General features: G+C 40.7%; 1 protein-coding gene across 2 annotated transcripts in view; it reads left to right on the forward strand.

The window, feature by feature from the left end:
* The window catches only part of MAGI2 (membrane associated guanylate kinase, WW and PDZ domain containing 2), a gene marked incomplete at its 3' end in the record, with an annotated part of 1,332,164 nt that overhangs the window by 1,009,718 nt on the left and 305,258 nt on the right, over nt 1-17,188 (forward strand). For both annotated transcript variants that reach the window (XM_081243891.1, XM_081243892.1), the window contains exon 8: nt 16,727-16,848. In XM_081243891.1, the coding sequence (XP_081100017.1) occupies nt 16,727-16,848 (122 nt within the window). The remainder of the gene's footprint in view (nt 1-16,726; nt 16,849-17,188) is intronic.

Here is a 17,188-nt window from a genome sequence, read left to right on the forward strand (position 1 = left end):
TGTATCCTGAAACTTTACCAGATTCATTGATTAGCTCTAGTAGTTTTCTGATGGCATCTTTAGGATTCTCTATGTATAGTATCAGGTCATCTGTAAACAGTGACAGTTTTATTTCTTCTTTTCCAAATTGTATCTCTTTTTCTTCTCTGATTGCCATGGCTAGGACTTCCAAAACTGTGTTGAATAATAGCTGTGACAGTGGACATCCTTGTCTTCTTCCTGATCTTAGAGGAAATGCTTTCAGTTTTTCCCCATTGAGAATGATGTTTGCTGTGGGCTTGTCATATATGGCCTTTATTATGTTGAGGAAGGTTCCCTCTATGCCCACTTTCTGGAGAGTTTTTATCATAAATGGGTGTTGAATTTTGTCAAAAGCTTTTTCTGCATCTATTGAGATGATCATATGGTTTTTCTCCTTTAATTTGTTAATATGGTTTATCACATTGATTGGTTTGCATATATTGAAGAATCCTTGCATCCCTGGGATAAATCCCACTTGATCATGGTGTGTGATCCTTTTAATGTGTTATTGGATTCTGTTTGCTAGTATTTTGTTGAGGAGTTTTGCATCTATATTCATGGGTGATACTGGTCTGTAATTTTCTTTTTTTGTAGTGTCTTTGTCTGGTTTTGGTATCAGGGTGATGGTGGCCTCATAGAATGAGTTTGGGAGTCTTCCTTCCTCTGCAATTTTTTGGAAGACTTTGAGAAGGATAGGTGTTAGCTCTTCTCTAAATGTTTGATAGTATTCACCTGTGGAGCCATCTGGTCTTGGACTTTAGTTTGTCGGAAGATTTTTAATCACAGTTTCAACTTCATTCCTTGTGATTGGTCTGTTCATATTTTCTGTTTCTTCCTGGTTCAGTCTTAGATGGTTATACCTTTCTAAGAATTTGTCCATTTCTTCCAGGTTGTCTATTTTATTGGCATAGAATTGCTGGTAGTAGTCTCTTAGGATGCTTTGTATTTCTGCAGTGTCTGTTGTAACTTCTCCTTTTTCATTTCTAATTTTATTGATTTTTGTCTTCTCCCTCGTTTCTTGATGAGTCTTGCTAATGGTTTATCAATTTTGTTTATCTCCTCACATAACCAGCTTTTAGTTTTATTGATCTTTGCTATTGTTTTCTTTGTTTCTATTTCATTTATTTCTGCTCTGATCTTTATGATTTCTTTCATTCTGCTAACTTTGGGTTTTGTTTGTTCTTCTTTTTCTAGTTCCTTTAGGTGAAAGGTTAGATTATTTATTTGAGATGTTTCTTGTTTCTTGAGGTAGGCTTGTATAGCTATAAACTTCCCTCTTAGAACTGCTTTTGCTGCACCCCGTAGGTTTTGGTTAGTCGTGTTTTCATTGTCATTTGTCTCTAGGTAATTTTTGATTTCCTCTTTGATTTCTTCAGTGATCTCTTGGTTATTTAGTAACGTAGTGTTTAGCCTCCATGTGTTTGTGTTTTTTACGTTTTTTCCCCTGTAATTCATTTCTAATCTCATAGCGTTGTGGTCAGAAAAGATGCTTGATATGATTTCAGTTTTCTTAAATTTACTGAGGCTTGATTTGTGATCCAAGATGTGATCTATCCTGGAGAATGTTCCGTGTGCACTTGCGAAGAAAGTATAATCTGCTGTTTTTGGATGGAATGTCCTATAAATATCAGTTAAATCTGTCTGGTCTATTGTGTCATTTAAAGCTTCTTTTTATTTATTTTCATTTTGGATGATCTGTCCATTGGTGTCAGTGAGATGTTAAAGTCCCTCCTATTATTTGTTACTGTCGATTTCCTCTTTTATAGCTGTTAGCAGTTTCCTTATGTATTGAGGTGCTCCTATGTTGGGTGCGTATATATTTATAATTGTTATATCTTCTTCTTGGATTGATCCCTCAGTCATTATGTAGTGTCCTTGCTTGTCTCTTGTAACATTCTTTATTTTAAAGTCTATTTTATCTGATATGAGTATAGCTACTCCAGCTTTCTTTTGATTTCCATTGGCATGGAATATCTTTTTCCATCCCCTCACTTTCAGTCTGTATGTGTCCCTAGGTCTGAAGTGGGTCTCTTGTAGACAGCATATATATGGGTCTTGTTTTTGTATCCATTCAGCAAGCCTGTGTCTTTTGGTTGGAGCATTTAATCCGTTCACGTTTAAGGTAATTATCAATATGTATGTTCCTACGACCATTTCCTTAATTGTTTTGGGTTTGTTTTTGCAGGTCCTTTTTTTCTCTTGTGTTTCCCACTTAGAAAAGTTCCTTTAGCATTTGTAGTAGAGCTGGTTTGGTAGTGCTGAATTCTCTTAGCTTTTGCTTGTCTGTAAAGCGTTTGATTTCTCCATCGAATCTGAATGAGATCCTTGCAGGGTAGATTAATCTTGGTTGTAGGTTCTCCCTTTCATCACTTTAAGTATATCATGCTACTCCCTTCTGGCTTGTAGAGTTTCTGCTGAGAAATCAGCTGTTTACCTTATGGGAGTTCCCTTGTATGTTTTTTTGTCATTTTTCCCTTGCTGCTTTCAGTAATTTTTCTTTGCCTTTAATTTTTGCCAATTTGATTACTATATGTCTCGGCATGTTTCTCCTTGGGTTTATCCTGTATGGGACTCACTGCGCTTCCTGGACTTGGGTGGCTATTTCCTTTCCCATGTTAGGGAAGTTTTTGACTATAATCTCTTCAAATATTTTCTTGGGTCCTTTCTCTCTCTCTGCTCCTTCTGGGACCCCTATAATGTGAATGTTGTTGCGTTTAATGTCGTCCCAGAGGCCTCTTAGACTGTCTTCATTTCCTTTCATTCTTTTTTCTTTATTCTGTTCTGCAGCAGTGAATTCCACCATTCTGTTTTCCAGGTCACTTATCTGTTCTTCTGCCTCAGTTATTCTGCTATTGATTCCATCTAGTGTAGTGTTCATTTCAGTTATTGTATTGTTCATCTCTGTTTGTTTGTTCTTTAATTCTTCTACGTCTTTGTTAAACATTTCTGGCATCTTCTCGATCTTTGCCTCCATTCTTTTTCCAGGGTCCTGGATCATCTTCCCTATCTTTATTCTGAATTATTTTTCTGGATGTTTGCCCATCTCCACTTCATTTAGTTGTTTTTCTGGGGTTTTATCTTGTTCCTTCATCTGTTACATAGCCCTCTGCCTTTCCATCTTGTCTATCTTTCTGTGAATTTGGTTTTTGTTCCACAGGCTGCAGGATTGTAGTTCTTCTTGCTTCTGCTGTCTGCCCTCTGGTGGATGAGGCTATCTAAGAGGATGGTGCAGGTTTCCTAATAGGAGGGGCTGGTGGTGGGTAGAGCTGGGTGTTGCTCTGGTGGGCAGAGCTCAGTAAAACTTTAATCCATTTGACTGCTGATGGGTGGGGCTGGGTTCCCTCCCTGTTGGTTGTTTGGCCTGAGGCAACCCAACACTGGAGCCTACCTGGGCTCTTTTGTGGGGCTAATTGTGGACTCTGGGAGGGCTCAAGCCAAGGAGTACTTCCCAGAACTTCTGCTGCCAGTGTGCTTGTCCCCGTGGTGAGCCACAGCCACCCCCCGCCTCTACAGGAGACCTTCCAACACTAGCAGGTAGGTCTGCTTCATTCTCCCCTGGGGTCACTGCTCCTTCCCCAGGTCCCAATGCACACACTACTTTGTGTGTGCCCTCCGAGAGTGGAGTCTGTTTCCCCCAGTCCTCTCGAAGTTCTGCAATCAATTCCCTCTAGTCATCAAAGTCTGATTCTCTAGGAATTCCTCCTCCTGCTGCCAGACCCCCAGGTTGGGAAGCCTGACGTGGGGCTCAGAACCTTCACTCCAGTGTGTGGACTTCTGTGGTATAAGTGTTCTCCAGTCTGTGAGTCACCCACCCAGCAGTTATGGGATTCGATTTTGCTGTGATTGCACCCCTCCTACTGTCTCATTGTGGCTTCTCCTTTGTCTTTGGATGTGGGGTATCTTTTTTGGTGAGTTCCAGTGTCTTCCTCTCGATGATTGTCCAGCAGCTATTTGTGATTCTGGTGTTCTCACAAGAAGGAGTGAGAGCATGTCCTTCTACTCTGCCATCTTGGTTCAGGCTCCTCCAGCCATTTTCCTGTGTTAAATAAGCCTCGTTATTTTCTCATTATGCGTGCTGATCAAAGAATGCTTAAAATGTAAAAGCCTTTTATTTCCATTTCTACTTGTTATTTGGCTAGACAATAACATATATTACCATTTTTTTATTTTATTTTAATGATTTTAACAATCTCATCATGTGAGTGTCGAAGAAAGAAGACTTCCAAAAATGGTGGACTATTATAAAAGAACCTCCTTACAAATAGAAGTGTGTTTGATATCTACAGATATGAGGCTGATTATCATTAAATAAAAGTCAGAAAGATAAAGATAAGGTTATAAACAAAAAGTCAGGTAAGAACTATATTTGTCTCACCGCTGTCAAAGCTGAATACATTTGAAAGGATATTGTTTTCCTTTTTTTATAGTACAAGGTGACATTGTTAAACATTATTTATTACTAGTGTTTAACAGATGACTTTAGATGAAAATATGTTATAATAGACAGCTAATTGTGTAGTAAAAATGGACGGACCACACATTTTTTATTATCAACTTTCATATGTTCAATCTAGCTAAGTAAGATGAACTTTTAAATTATCAAGAAAAAAATTATGTTCTGTGGCTGAGCTTAACTGGATCTACTCTAGGCAAAAAGAGACTATTTGCTTTGATAAACCAATAAAATTAATTTTGCATTAATGTAGTCCAGAAGAAAGTCCTCACCATTAGGTGTGTGGTTTCTGAAAGCTTATTAAGTACCATTTATTGAGTCTGTCATAATGAAAAGAGCTTAGTTCAAATTTCCACTAAGCACAACATTCATATACAAAGGTTGACAAAGTCCCCTCATTTTATTCTTACTTCACTTTCTCCAGTTTTAATTGGGCATCATAAAACATATGAATATATTTTCAGATAGATAAAATGATAAGAATTATTATCTTTCTTTTTTCTGTAATATTACTTAGTAAGTTAGTTGGGGGCATTGACTTAATATATAAATAGTTAATAACTATCAGTCAACCCAGAAAAGTCATATTAGTAGCTACCGTCTCCTAAGCGCTTGGTATGTATTAAGCATTTCACATAATTCATTTAGTCATTACCACAGCACTGTATGTTAGATACTATTATTCATGTTTTACAGACAGAGAAACTTAAAGAAGCCAGACCATCAAGCTCGTAGGCGGTAGAAATAGAGTTGCAGCCCAGGACAGGAATTAAGAGACCTGATGCTGTCCATATTTAAGTTACACTTGACTCCCATACTCTCAGTACAACAAGATAATATTAAAATCTATACAGTGCTTCATCTTTAAACACTTTCACATATTTCTCCTCAGAACAGTCCTGTGAGGTGAATAGGATATTTACAGATGAGGCCATTGCAGTTCAGAGATATTAGGGGAACTTTACAAAGGTAGTGAGAGGTAGACTTAATCTTCAAATGTGGTTTAAACTTCAAATGCTGGTTTGATCTTAAAATAACAGAGAATGATCACTGAGACTCATTGTAAGTGGCTTTCACTCTGGTGAAGCCCAAGAGGTCCGTGTGAGATTGAGGAAACCAGAGTGCAGGTGGCTCCCCTCACCTGTGTTACTGCTCATGGCCTAATCCACCATTTACAGGGAACTCTTATGTGAGCGTCAAGGGGAGGGCCTTACCTGCACTCGAGGTTCCCCCTTGTTACCACATAAGGAATTTCTGTAAGTAATGGAGTAAGTACCATGTTTTCATTTCTTATTGTATCACTGGACTTCAGCTGGACCTAACCTGTCCTTTTCAAGGTTTGAGACAAGACAAAACATACGTAGTTGTTGTTATTGACTACCCCCATTCTCACTTACGTACAGCTCTAACCTCACTCATAAATATGAGTGCAGACTCTTATTATCATTATCATGATTGCCAGAGACAGTGGCCCATGTTCAATTTCCAGAGTTGGTAAGGGCAAAGTTCAAGAAAAGCAGAGTTAGGATTAGCCCTAAGTGAGGCTAAAAGGCAACCCTTGGAGGAGACTCTTCCAGTTTGAAAACTAGGTCACCCAGAGCCGGTCTCCTGGCTTCCTGCCCATATTCTCATTATCGTTTCATTGCTCACTTTTTACAATATGCAAAGCATACACACACATACATGTTTTCTTATAATACATATTCAGCCCCTATTTCTATGCACATAATCATTGGGTTCTTTAGAAAAATCATTTAATAATCAAAATAATGTGCTATATGTTCACGGTTTTATCTTCCAAAAACCAGCATGTAATTTACAATGCTGTGAAAGCTTCCAGTTTCACAAATAACACCGATAATTGAGAATCACCTGGCTGAAGTAGTCACGGATCATTAAAGATAGCCCAAGCCTACATATACATAAGGAGTATCATTGAAAAGTAAATGTATATTTGTCTCAGAATCACCTAAATCAATGTTGTTGGAGTTGGCACTACGCAGAGGTGGGTTTGATTCACGAATCTGCTTCTTACTCTGAGAACTGCAGAAAATTGTTTACCCTCTCTGAGGAGCTGCTGAATTAACAGCAAGGAACATATTTACCTGACGGTTTGGCATATAGTATTTCCTCAACGAGTATTATTTCCCATCTCTCGCTACTACCCACCGTTCTCCCATTATTCTGTCTTTTGTTTACAAGGCCGACATTCATTTGTCAAACAACTATTTCTTTCCACAAATGTGGCATCTGTTAAATAGAATTTAAATCTGAACGGCAACCAAGTAACTTTAGAAGCGTGCAAGACAGAACGTTCTCGTGAAATATCCAACGTCACACCTTTCATCTTCTTTATTTGCAGTTTTAGAATGGAAACTACAAGCTCGGCCTACATGGGAGCCTAAATTCACCAACCCTCCATGTGTATTGTGCAAAGGAACAAACAAGTTACATAAAAATACATCCCCCTGTTACAGATACATGAAACTGTCATCTCAGAACTTTGCTCTTCTCGTAATGGCATAATTTTAGACATCGTGTATTAATTATATAAAACTCTGCAACAATAGTTTTCCCAAAAAAGCAATCTATCAAACACAACAGTGAAGCAACCTACTGCCACCTTTCTTTGCTTTTGGTTCTGCTGAACCTTTATCCTCTCTTCCCAGGACTTCTCTTCCATGCCTTTCTTATCTTCCCAGGGTCCTTATCTTCTCAGAATGACAGGCTCCTGCCCAGTCAGGCCCCATGGCCACTTATTAATGGCAAGGTATTGAAAGGTTCTCTGCAGATTCTAGGTATCTGGCAAAAGATCTTTTTCTCCCTAAGACTCATCAAAAGTACTTTCAATTTTGCTTTGTTTTCTAATTCTTCCTGCATTACCTTCTAACATATGAAAGGAATAGCTATGTGTTTTATTTTTCTCTGGTCTTAACAGTGTTAGAGACTCAGTAGCCAAGAATAATATTTTTTTAATCTTTTTCTCACTCTGAATATTAGACTTGGAAACCTGGGGAGGTTTGCTATTATATAAAGTTGGAATTATCTCCCTGTCATGTTGACTTTCAAAATCTCACAGTCTTGTTCCCAGTCGTGTCCGTCTCCTCTCACTGGCACTCTTTCCCTGACTCCCTCCTTCCTGGATAATCCTAGACATCAGTGATGTCGCCTTCATGATGCCTCACTGTTCTGAGTGTGCTTGGTAATTCTCTGACTCACCTTGATGTCAGGCCCAAAGTATTCCTGTACCCATGGCTGTGTATGTCTAACATTATATATGAGTGATGTGTATGCACAGGTTTTTAATACTGAGTCATATTTTTTGGAGTTCAGTAGACTTAGGCTATATTGTGACTTCATATTTTAACAACTCATACCTAAGTTATTAATAAATTGCAATCCAGTTCAACATACAGTATATTACAAGTCAGATTATTCTCACCCTTCCCAGCACATTGTAAGGTCTAGTTCCCTGGGTAATGTGATTCTTCACAGTCAGAGAGCATCTTGTCCATCCTCATAATACCGGGTAAGTACAATAACTAGTACCTTGGAGGTAACGACTAAATGATGCTGAAATGACTGAGAATTCTAGAGAGCACTGCAACTTTTCCTATGTGGTTAATATGGCAAAACTCATTCTGTAATCCCCCCAAGTTCAGGAATAAGGCACATCCTCCAGGATGGAGACTTTCCAAGTTATGGCCAGCCATTAGACTAAAGCCATAATGGAAGTAGGGAAACTTGAAACGAAACAAAACCTCATCCCATGGCTTGGAAGTATCCTCCCCATCTTGAAGTTCATCATCTCCCCCATGCCTCCTGCTCTCACGGCACCACCCACATGCAAACATATGCATGTGTGTATTCACAAGCCCCCTACTCTGGCTAAGCAGGATGGATATTCCCAAACACCTTTGAATCCACTATTCTCTTCCTAAAATGCCTCCTTCTCCATCTGGCAAAATACGTCTATCCTCTTAGAATCTGCTTAAGTGCCACTTCCTTTGTGAAGCTTCCCTGAACCATCAGACTAAGTTGTCTTTTCTTCTTTGGAGTCCCCACTTTGTGAATACAAATTTTCTGACCGCTTATAGAGTGACCAACTCAGCCCAATTTACCCAGGACAGTCCAGGTTTTAGAAGAGGAAGTCCTGCACCCTGGGAAATGCTTTAGTCCTAGACAAACCTGGGGTGGTTGGTCATCCAACTTTTGTGTCTGCCCCATTGGAGTATGAGCCCCCTTGGTGAAGGGGTTGTGTTGTATTCATTTTCGTGTTCCCAGTGCCTAGCACACTGATACATTCATGAAAGTGTACATGAGGCTTAAAGGACTAAAGCCAGTGAGTCGGGGTTGGCAGACACCAGTGGAGGAGAATTGATCTAGTCTTGTCTCTTAATACTGAAAGATGTTGAAATAGTGTCGTCTTTTAGTCTCCTTCAAGCTAAGCTCTATTCCCCAAGTTTATAACTCATTACTTTTGCTCAATCTCTTGTTACCTTTGAGAACAATAACCTCCTCCTGCACCCAGCAATAAAATTTAAGAGGTGTTTTATGGGAATGGGAAGGGATGGATAAAAAACATTTTTAAATGCATGCCTACTGGCTCTGAAATTTTAAAAAACGAGTCTATGTATCTTGCAGGTCCTGGGGGCTTCACGGCATGATTGACAGTGCACAGTGTCATTTCTGCTGAGAGTAAAATATCAAGTTTTCCAAGTAATTGGTCAATAGTAATGGCTAAGCGATGAATCCCCCTTCTACATAAGATACACATAAAATACACATTACAAATCAATGCCGACTAAATAACTTGCCACTACTACTAGGGAAGGGAAGAGAGCTCATTTATCTGAAAATATATCCACATGTGGGAAGCTCTGCCTGGTGGGGAATGGACGACAGACTCCTTAGCTGTGAGAGTTTCAGCACGAAGATAAACATACTCTTCTCAGCTGGCCGTGGTTCCACCTCCCACTTGGACACTATGTCCCCAGATCAGACACCCTCATGTCCAGAAAGAGCAAGAGGAAGTAACACGTGACTCGGTCTTCCCACCCTCATTCATAAAGCAAGTTCACATTTCCCCCAGGTACAGTAGGGAATAATGAATGGACATTTATAGAAAGAAACTTGTCACTTAAGTGTTAGAATTGGGAAGAAATCTTTCAAGAGGCGGGATTCAATTAGTCTGTTTTTAGAAACTGCTCCAAGTAAAACAGATTTAATTCTTCCATTTATCCAAAGCTCGTTTTTTAAAAATAAAGTAGATTTAAAACATCAGTCTTTCATCTAGTACTTTTAAAATTTCTAGATTTTCAAAGCACTGTAAGGCATACGTCATAGTATGGAAAGCCTATTTTATAGTTTTTTTTTTTGTTTCTGTTTTATCTCCCCTTCTAAACTGTGTGTCTGATTGATCTTTGCCCCTACCTGCACCCACTACCAAAGTGCCTAGCAAAGACCATTTGAGAAACAAATATCTGATGAATCACAGTAGCATTTATTGAGTACTTACATCTAGGCACTGGTCTTAAGTGATTTACTCATTTTAATTTATTTAATATGCGCAACAACTTTATGAGGTGGTCTTACTTTTATTTATTTATTTATTTATTTATTTTTGCGGTACGCGGGCCTCTCACTGTTGTGGCCTCTCCCGTTGCGGAGCACAGGCTCCGGACACGCAGGCTCAGCGGCCATGGCTCACGGGCCTAGCCGCTCCGCAGCATGTGGGATCTTCCCGGACCGGGGCACGAACCCGTGTCCCCTGCATCGGCAGGCGGACTCCCAACCACTGCGCCACCAGGGAAGCCCTATTTTTTTTGCACATTAAATTATTTTATTTATAGCCCCACTGTTTTAGATGTACATTTATGGACTATCCAAAAGCAGTATTTTTTTTAGCAATCCTGGAAATTTTAAATACTCTAAGCAACTCCCGAAGATCAAGTTGTCAAGTTCCTCACCGAGGACATCCTTAGGTCATCTTTCTGCTCCCATATAGTAGGTAGTCAGCTAGCAGCAGTCTATGCTTCAAGCGTCCATCTTTCACCTGAACAAAAATTAAAACCGACAACGTGGCGGAGGCCAGACCAGGCCGCTGACCTCCACGCGTTCAGGGACCGGGAGCCTCGGACCCGGCCCGGCCGCGGCGCCAGCCTCACTAGACTCAGGGCAGCCACACGCTCCTGCCCTGCGCCCCAGCCGTCGGAGGCCAAGCGGCCACAGGCCCGGGACCGTCCGAACCTCTGCTGCCGTACCGGCCGAAAGAGAGGTGAGGTTATGGTGGTCTTACTTTTATCCCAGCTTTATAGATGAAAAATTCTGAAGCACAGGGAGGGTAAATAATGTGCGAAAGATCATATGCCTAGGATGTGGTGGGGCTTGGATGTGAATGCCGGCAATGTGACTGCAGTGACCAAGCTCTTAACACAGTGTCCTGCCTTCTATCGAGAGGGTTGGCCCCAGAAGATCCCTGTAGAGTTATTATCTTCTCTTAGTTTCTGAAGCAAGAGGAAGTTTTTATTCCATCTATCTCAACTGGATAGTAGAGAAAACTTTATGGGGTCTTCTCAAAGCTTGTATTTAAATGAATAAAAATACAGACAGGGAGGGGGCAGTGTGTGTGTTTGGCCACCAGTGTAGCTACAGTTTAGGGGTTCAGATGTGAGGAGGCAACACACACTTTCCTGACCATCCAGAAGTATGAGAGTCAGAATTAGGGTCAAGCAAAACCTATGGAATTCCAAGCAACCCGGAAATTCATACTGTGATTCCATTCAGGAATTATTCTCTCTTTAAAAAAAAATATATGCTCCCAGTAAAATAGATTTTGGGAAGCCCCAAAAGGAGCAGGTTTGCATAGAAGGGATGACATACTGAGCTGCAGCCCCAAACCCCAAGCCAACCTTCCCACACCCAGTGCTGAGTAGCTGCCTTCTGGTGCTCCCATATTTTGTCCCTAGTGTAGCGCTTTGCCATTTGAGCACATTTCTGTTGTAACACAAGACAGCAGATCCAAATCTTTCATCACTGAAGTGGGATGACTTTTTCACTATCACGAGAAAGTCTTGAAAGATTCTCTGTTTTGAAGCATTCCATGGATCATTACCCAAATGCAGATTGGTTATAGCACATAAGTTGGCCCTAAGCTTCACCATAAGTTCTGTCACAACATGTATTTTATGGGAGAGTTAAACTGGAAAACAGCAAGAGCTATGACCTTTCCTACATGCCTGCCTCCCTCCAGGCATTTATTCAACAAATATTTATTGAGCACTGGCTACCTCATGCATTGGAGTAATTAGTGTAGCCCCTTGATCATCTTGGAAATATTTTACTCGTGGTACCATCTCCACTCGAAAGTTGCTGTCTTCGTCTCTCACACTGAGCCAAAGATCCATTTCTAATCTGTCAACTGAGGTCAAGATGATGTGATAATGACCAGTGGGTACAAAAGGTGTCATTTGTGACTATGCAGTAAAAGTGCCCCTCTCCAAAAACCCAGGAGAAGCAAGGTGGAGAGCTAACAAGCTGGAATATGGAGGGAGCACTGGTGGTGAGGGTCAGATGATGGCCCTCCTCACCCAGCAGACCTGTCCTGTGTGTACTGATGGGCTCAGGATGTACGACTTTCCCCCTGTTTCTTCCATGGCTTCCCCACGGTGAAGGAGATGGCAGCCACACAGGACTCTGAGCTGGGACTACCCTTGGCAGCATATCATCCGTCAGCTGCAAAGATTTCCTTCCCTCTGTGCATGTCTCACCCTTTTGTTGGCACGTGTCCTCTCTTCTAGAGCAAAAGAGCATTTCCTAGTATTCCCCAGGGCCCTGCACAGAAAAAGTGACTTCCAGTTGAATAAGGCAAGAAAGTCCTTATTCAACTACCTTCTCACACCTTCTCAGCTTCTAACTTAGGGGATTGCAACCCTCGCTGCACTACAGAGTTATCTGGGAAGCTTTTTTAAAAAAATGTCAATGCCCATACCCCATTTGGAGATTGTGGCTCAGTTGAGTTAGGGTGGGCCTGAGTCCTCTCTGTTTTTGTTTGCTTTTTAAGTTCTTCAGGTCCATCCAGAGCTACAAAGTACTGCCACATGCGAACTTATCTTAAGTTTCCATTCCATTCCATAAAGAAAAGGGGAGGGAGGAGTTAAGCTGCAAATGAGTGACTGTACTGGCAAAGAGAGAAGGTGATGGAATGTCATCCTTGAATAACCTGTTCCCTTTGCCATTCCCACATGGAAGGATCTCGTATCAGTAGTCTTTCTTTTTTGTAAAAGGAAATGGGGTTGTTGGGATCTACCCTCCTCAGAATATGTCTCTTACCCCCTTAGCTCTTAACATCTAAAAATTCTATTACTAAAACATGATAATAAACTAGATTGAACTAAAGAATAAGAACTCTTGGTAGCTTCCCAGGCTCCTGTTCAGTACAGAGCTGGATGAACTAGCTAATAATTCTCTCACAGAGCCTAAACAATGAGGAAGAGGATGACATTTGTCATTCACATCCTTTTACACATTGTAAGTCCCCCAAATCCTTGCTAAAAGGACTTCAAACTATTCTTATTGGAAGCACAAGGAAGACAAGGCTTCTCTATTCAGCAACAATCATATTTCTTTGTAATAGGTCTTTTAAAGCTTGGGAGCATTTTAAAATCTAAATGAATGACTTTATTTGTGACAATGCAAATGTTCTGTAGCAATTAGCTCAGGACACTAAAGCCATCCCAGCTTCCACTCTTTGTCAGGTACAAGTCATACCAGACGAGTTCATTGGTATTTTCATTCTCTGTGAAATGTAGAACTTCACTTGGATGGTGAATGGAATCTTGTCAACATAGTTTCCATAAAGCAAGTGGCTATGACTTTTCTAAGGAAGTAATTATATGCAGCTAGCAAGTTGGAAGAACCCAACTGTATAGTAAATCTACCCCAGAAAGTTCTTGTAATGTGTTTTCTAAGGATAAAGTTATGCATATGATGAACAACGACCTAGAAAAACAGAAACAGGAACAGATAGGAAATGATACTCAGAACTGTTTCTGATTTCTCAAAATTAGTAACATATATTTGTAGACAAAAGTTTTAAAACACATATTCATCATTTAACAAAAAAATTATTATTATCTCTCACTATGTCCCGTGCTTAGTATACAAAGTTGAATAACACCTGGATCCTGTATACAGGTGTGCACAGTCTAGAGAAGGAAATAAACACGAAAATCAATTATTAAAACACAGTATGATAAGGTTACTAAATTCATTATTGTGTCATTATCATCTAGGAGGTTGTTGTATACTACATCACAGAAACACCTTTATCCAAGACCTGGAGAGAATGATCTCAAGAGAGTAACAGGAATACTATGTCCTTCAGAACAGCTGTCTCGAGTTTATCTTAAATACTGTGAAGAATAGAACTGGTTTCTCTTTCTTGCTGAATTAGCAGCTTGAAAGCTCAAAGCTAATTTGCAACATAACTCTAGTAAACAAACAGGATCCTATATTATTAATTTTGTCTATTGATCTTCCACCTAGACTCAACTAACTTCACCCTGGATTTTGTTTACTTTTCCTTGTGGTTGTTCTTTAAAAGGGCCTCTGATTCTCTTGACTATGAGGCAGGGTGTAAGAAAATAAATGAACTGTGATGACAGAGGTCTGTTGGAGGTTTTATGACAGCCAAGGGGAGGAGCACAACACAGGCAGAGAATGTTGCTGGGTGAGGTTGGAGAAGGAGTTGTGGAACAGATGGAGAAAACATTGTAATAATAATGACAATAACAGCAATAGCACTTATAAATAATAGTAATAGAGGATAACTATACTTTGAAAATAAAGAACAACTATACCTTACAAGTGCGGGGTCCTCCCTGTATATCTGTACTTTGCAAACATTATTTCTCTTATCTTCACAGCAACTCCAAGAAGTAGATATTAATGTCCCCATTTTACAAATGAGGATATTGATGCTCAGAGAGTTTAGTAATTTGCCTAAGATGCCACCTTAAACCCAGGCTGTCTTGCTTCAGCTGCTACACCACGAATGCTCTGAGTCTCACGGGAAAAGAGAAGAGGCTTGATAGGGTGTTGCTTATTTGAGTGGCTCCGAGTGTATCCAAAGCAAAAGGTGCATGTGGTGATGCAGCCAAAGGAGAAGATATGGAGATGAGTAAGGGCAGTCAGGAAGAATATTTCTTTAGGTAATAGGAAGATTTCAAAGGAGGTTAGTAAGAGACAATGGAGAAAAGGGAAGAGGGGCTTCAAATCCGCCCCTCCTGAAATAGAGGGGTGCTGTCAGAGTTTATGGAGTTAAGGAAGCTTTGAAAGCTCATACTGTAGTTCACTGCACACCACAGATCATGGTGACTCCTTGGTGACAAGAGCAGTACAGTAGCTTTTACTTCCAATGGGAAAATAATCTTACGTAGGACACATTTACTTTGAGCCCCATACCAGTGAGTTCCATTACCAAAGAACATCGTTATAAGCACCCCCTTCCTAAATAGCATGCTAACCTATACCAGCGGCAATATTAGCGAGAGGTTCTGGTGCTTTTAAAGACCCTCCCCCCGGTAAAGCCTCCTCTCTGCACTCAAAATGAGGACAGTGTCAGTGATGAATAGATGATGATGGTGGTGGCCATGATGATAACAGCTGCTGCTAGTTACTGAGCATGTCTATGCTTGAAACCCTGGGCCAATATTCATTCTTTCATTGAATCCTCACAACCGCCCAGGAGGAAGCCAATACTGTGCCCATCTTAGAGACGCAGACACTGAGGTTCAGACTCAATAACTTGTGCAGGGTCACACAGCAAATCAAGCGGCAGAGCTGGATTTTGAATCCAGGACTAAGTGACTCCAGAGCCTGTGTGGCAGGCAGCAGCTCCCCTGCCCCGACCTCATGAGGAGGTAACTAGATACTGCAGTCGTCTTATTGTGTTTCTGACAATGGCTTTTCTGTCTCACCAGGAAATATCTGACTTATACTAACAGAAAGTTGGCTGTTGAGATTTTGTTTCTTTTACCTCCTTCCTTTTCTTAACGTGTATTTATAGACCTAAAATAAGAGGATTGTGTGCGCGCGCGTGCCCATTAAGTATGTGTACACTCGTCAGTGTGAAATCATACATTGAAAAGAGAAGGTAGGTAGGTAAAGGATGAGTTTTAGAGACAGATGTGGTCCATTCCCACCGTTTTCACTTCTAGGCATGTGACTTAGAGCAAGTCATTTGACCTCTTGTGTGTCAGTCTCATCACCTTTAAAATGGGGATAATTAGAATTCAAGACTGTTGCCATGGGACTTGACTGAGGAAATGTGTATATAGTACCTGGCACAGAGTTAAGTACTGAGTGACTGTTCATTCCTCTTCTAAGCCCTCTCGCCTCTTCATGCTCTCTCATACAATAATCCTATTTTTGTTTGTACAAAGAACCAAAATCAGTGTACATGCCACCCCTCTAGTGCGACATGTATACGTAGAGAAGGAGCTACTTGACACTGCTGCTAGGCAGGGTTGTCGTTCCCACCCTCTCCATGGACAAGGAACTCTAAACTTTATACAGGAATGCATCACACTGTAAGAATACTATAAGGAATCCTTAAACTCTAAGCCCTTGGTTTAGCTGATCCACACTTGCTTAAAGATGCTCTGTGTCTGATATCTAGAAGCTCATTGTCTCACTAGGGAGAATGTAAATACTCTGCTTTTGACTGATCTCAGTATCAGTCATCCTACAGGTATTCCACAACTCCTAAATATCCTTAGGAATGTTTCCGCACAGTCCTTTAATCCAAGTCTGATTCTAAAATGTGGACTTCATTTGCTCTAAGAGTAAAGCATCAGTGAATTGACCTTATGCTTATCTTGTTGGATATTGGGACTTTACAGAGCTTAGAAACACTTTACAAATACTTTTTTCTTCAGCACCATTTGGTATAAATTTCATTTGTTGGACATTTATTTGAATGCACCAAACTCGTCTCAAACTAACACGGTAGACCAGAAAGCCAAGTTCACATCCTAGTTCTTTTGGCTGAATCATGCATAACTTAAATACAATACCGTATGATAGAGCCATTGAGAACTCTGCTCTTGTCAGGGAAATGCGTACCGTACACAGGCCAGCCCCAGCAGAGGCCTGACTGCGTGCTGGTGGGGTATTCAGCTAGAGCTATTCATATGTTCTCTTAAATGACTTTGCCCCACTGTTATCCTAATTTGAAATTTTATTTTTCAGCCACATAAATAGAAGAACACAGTTTGAAAACCCTGTCCTGGAAGCAAAAAGGAAGCTACAGCAGCATAACATGCCCCACACAGAACTTGGAACAAAGCCCCTGCAGGCCCCAGGTTTCCGAGGTTAGTACCTGTCAACACGCAGTGTTTCAGAGAGAAAGACTGTCTATCGAATTGCCTGCTCTCCAAATAGGCCTTTATCTTGGACCATTTCATGTCATTGATTTGCTTTCCCCAGACCCCTCAATTAGCTCTAGCTGGGTGTTTGCTCTGTCTCTAAACTCATGCATTTAGCATTCACGAGTGAAGGTAACGCCTCGGGTAGCACCTTATAGGAATTTACAGCACGTTGCCAGGTAGAGCTGAACGGGTATGACGGTGGTACCGTAAACTGCAGAGATTCATAGAGACTCATAAGTTTGTCCTCAAATGATCAAGCATGAGAATGAGGCGTGTTCTCCTC

The sequence above is a fragment of the Mesoplodon bidens genome (assembly GCF_964165515.1).
Source record: "Mesoplodon bidens genome assembly, chromosome: 9".
Classification (NCBI taxonomy): domain Eukaryota; kingdom Metazoa; phylum Chordata; class Mammalia; order Artiodactyla; family Ziphiidae; genus Mesoplodon; species Mesoplodon bidens.